Here is a 3,836-nt window from a genome sequence, read left to right on the forward strand (position 1 = left end):
AACAAGTAATCAATTTACTCTAGGATATAATAGATACTTACTAAGATGTGGTGAATTAAATATGCAAGATTACTTATTAGGATTCCGTAGATTAGAAAATCTACAAATATGATCTTGACTAAATTTATATTAAAGTCAAATTATAATTTAGACTATATATATATATATATATTTGAAAAACCTTTTTCTATTTTTTTTAGTTGAAAATTTAGTTAGATCCGAAATTATGTAACTATTTATTATAATTTTAAGGGTTTAAATATTACTTCTGCTTATTTTATTTTGTCGTTCTTTTGGCAAAAAGGCTATCAATTCTGTGTAGTCCAAGCCTGAGCAGGACAAATACAATTTGGCTTGTTGGACTCCGTCTTACGTACTTGCTGCCATCATAATCATGTAATTAATGTCACGCATTTCGTCATCTTCTTTTCTGTGGCAACCAACGCAAATATTTATACACTTCAACTGTCATTCCACTTTGACCCAAATAGAAAAACTAAAACCCAACTCTATTGTAAACCCAAATACACTTTCATGGAATTGGCTGAAGATGTTGTCATAGTTGGAGCTGGAATTGCAGGACTTACTACTTCCTTGGGGCTTCATCGGTATTATTATCAGGCGGAATTCTTAATTATATATGTAGATTTGTTTTACTAATGTATTGTATTCTTGATTACTTTTCAGTCTTGGAATTAAAAGCTTAGTGCTGGAATCCTCTGCTAATTTGAGGGTCACTGGATTTGCTTTCGCTACATGGACCAATGCTTGGAAGGCATTAGATGCTGTTGGTATTGGCGATTATCTCCGGCGGCAACATGTGCGGATTGATGGGTACTCATTAATTTCGTCTGAATTTATCACTGAATTTCTATATATTCAATGAACTTTAATTTGTATGGTTAAAATCACTCAATTTTGATTGTATTACTAATGTGAATGTGCATCACAGAGTAGTCGCTACCTCCACAATCACAGGTCAGATGGGTGCCCAAATATCCTTTAAGAGCAAGGGAAAGCAGTAAGTAATCAAACTGAGACAGTGAGTATTGGTTAGTTGGATTTGGTTTAGTTTAACTTAGAAATTAAAAATAAATAAATAAACTGAAATTTTTAAGTAGGTCAAATTGAATTGAATAAAATTAGAGAGAAAAATTAAATTGAATCTAACTAAACTAATTCAGTTCGATTTAATTCATTTCAATTTATCAATTTGGGCTTTAAATTATTTCATTTAACTTATTTTGGAATCATTTCATATCTAATTCCAGTTTTATTGTGGTGTAATGTGCAGTGGAGACCATGAGGCTCGTATTGTGAAAAGGAAGTTGTTGCTGGAAGCCCTTGCCCAGGAGCTCCCGCAGGGTACTATAAGGTTCTGCTCCAAAGTGGTTTCTATTGACGAATCAAACTATTTCAAGCTGGTTTATCTTGATGATGGTACCATCATCAAAGCAAAGGTAAATTAGTTTTTTTTTTTTTTCTTATTGAACAAGACTATCACTTTTTTTTTTTATTTAATGCTGTCCCTTAATTTATGGATGGAAGGTATTAATTGGGTGTGATGGGGTGAACTCAGTGGTAGCGAAATGGCTAGGTTTTAAAACTCCAGTTTTTACAGAACGATCAGCGATAAGGGGATGTGCAAATTTTAACCTGGGCCATGGCTACGATCATAAGTTGTTGCAGTTCTTTGGAAATGGTATCCGTTCAGGTTTTGCCCCTTGCGATGATAAATCTATATATTGGTTTTTCACTTGGATTTGCAATACTCCAGGTAATGATTGTGCAACCTATGTTATATTGAGAAATTTTTGTTTAGACCCGATTAGCATTCATGATGGAAATTAACATGGCAAACAAATTAGACGAGATAATTATTTTTTTCACCAGAGTCTCATTATAGGCTTATATTGTGCAAATCGTGTGTTTCCTACAGACAAAAAGCCAGAGGAGAACCCAGCCAACTTGAAGCAATTTGTGCTAAACAAACTTGAAAATGCAGCAGATCAACATTTAAGGACAGTAGTAGAAGCAACTGAGCTAGATAATATTGTATCTTCTCCTCTAAGATATAGACATCCGTGGGAGTTGATATGGGGAAATATAAGCAAAGGCAATGTTTGTGTGGCTGGAGATGCTCTCCATCCCATGACACCAGATATTGGCCAAGGTGGCTGTGCTGCCTTGGAAGATGGCATAGTCTTAGCTAGGTGTCTGGCTCAGGCTTTGAAAAAACAAGTGATTGTAGCAAATGAAGAGAGAGATAAGGAAGAATTTAAGAGAATTGAAATTGGGTTGAAAAATTATGCATCACAGAGGAGATGGAGAAGCTTTCAACTCATAACTACTGCTTATTTGGTTGGGTTTATACAACAAAGTGATGGAAAATTATTGAACTTCTTAAGGGATAGAATTTTGGTAAAATTTCTTGCTGGAGTTTTATTGGAGAGAGCTGATTTTGACTGTGGAAACCTCAACAATATTTCTTGATAAGACTCTTTAAGTGAAGGAGATTTAGATTTTATCATAGCTTTGCATAGACTCTAATGTCATTAAGTCAAAACTTACTAATAGAGAAGAGTTCGAACTTGAATGTTGTATGATTAAGGGTACATTTACCATTAAATTAAGACTACAAATGTATTATCATTATATAGTGAAATGCATATTTCTCTTTGAAAATACATTAATGAATTAACCAATTCAATTGCATGCATATTTGGCAAAATTTTCATTATATCTTGGACCTATCAATCGAATATTTTATTTTTAATGTTTGATTCTCAAACTTCAATTCGACGTTATTATTATGTAGAAAAATGAAAAATTTTTAGTTAATTGAAAGTCCAGTTTAGATTCATTTAGGTAATTGAGTGCTCATCCTATAATAGGAAGAGACAAGTAAGGTTCTAGCAATTCTATATTTAGTCTTTTATTATGAAATTTTAGTTTTCTATCATACTTCAATTTAAAATATTCTAAAGTATATTGTATTATAATTTGAAAATTTTAAATGTTATTATATATAATTTAGTCACTGGAAAATTATTTTAATTTTTGAAAATTTTAAGTTTGATTACTTTACTTAAAAAAAAAAAAAAAACTATTACTTTGTTAAAAAATAAATTTTACAAAAAAAAAATTTATCTTACTTATTTTACATAAAATTATACTTTTTTTCGGGTAGTGTAATAACTGAAAAAAATAAAATCTAAAATGTATAAAAAAAAATTTAAGATATCCTCCATTAAACAATTTAAGCAAAATAATTGTTTAGAGAGATTTTAAAGCAATTTCGTTTTTAGTTTTTTTCTATATTTTGTAAGAAAAATTCGTAGAAACATTTATAATTTCTTAAAATTTTTTTTTCTCTAAAAAAACTTATAAGCAAATTTTTTTGAAAGTATTTTTAAAATAATATTTTAAAAATTGTTTATTTGTGAATAAATTATTTTAAAAAATCTCCTAAAAATAAATTTTAAGAAACATGTCAAAAGAAATTTTAAAAATTTACCTTAGAACTAGCAAAAAAATTTTTAAAAAATAAAAGCTTTCTATATTTTTTAAATGGTAAAACTAAATATAAACAGGTTTAAAAGTGTATTTCTAATAAATGTAACGATAACATAGTGTTTTTTAAATGAAAGGACTATATTATTAATAAAATTAAATATTAGAAATAAATTAATTTAATTATTGAATAGCAAGACCTATTTAGTAACGATGACATGGGCAAATGATAATTAATATGCGTCTAATATGAATACACAAATATTCATATAGAGATTTGCGCAAAATTAATTAAAATGTATATAATGAATATACAAATTTAA

General features: G+C 29.1%; 1 protein-coding gene across 1 annotated transcript; it reads left to right on the forward strand.

Annotated features, from left to right (window-relative positions):
- The first annotated feature begins 454 nt into the window (after positions 1–454).
- On the forward strand, positions 455–2,687 carry LOC110657447 (monooxygenase 2). Its single transcript, XM_021814650.2, has 6 exons — positions 455–608; positions 688–834; positions 953–1,021; positions 1,295–1,460; positions 1,549–1,777; positions 1,940–2,687. The coding sequence occupies exons 1-6, from the start codon at positions 535–537 to the stop codon at positions 2,491–2,493; spliced, it is 1,239 nt and encodes a 412-aa protein (XP_021670342.2). The 5' UTR covers positions 455–534; the 3' UTR covers positions 2,494–2,687.
- The last annotated feature ends 1,149 nt before the right edge of the window (positions 2,688–3,836 follow it).

Source organism: Hevea brasiliensis, chromosome 1 (genome assembly GCF_030052815.1).
Source record: "Hevea brasiliensis isolate MT/VB/25A 57/8 chromosome 1, ASM3005281v1, whole genome shotgun sequence".
NCBI lineage: Eukaryota > Viridiplantae > Streptophyta > Magnoliopsida > Malpighiales > Euphorbiaceae > Hevea > Hevea brasiliensis.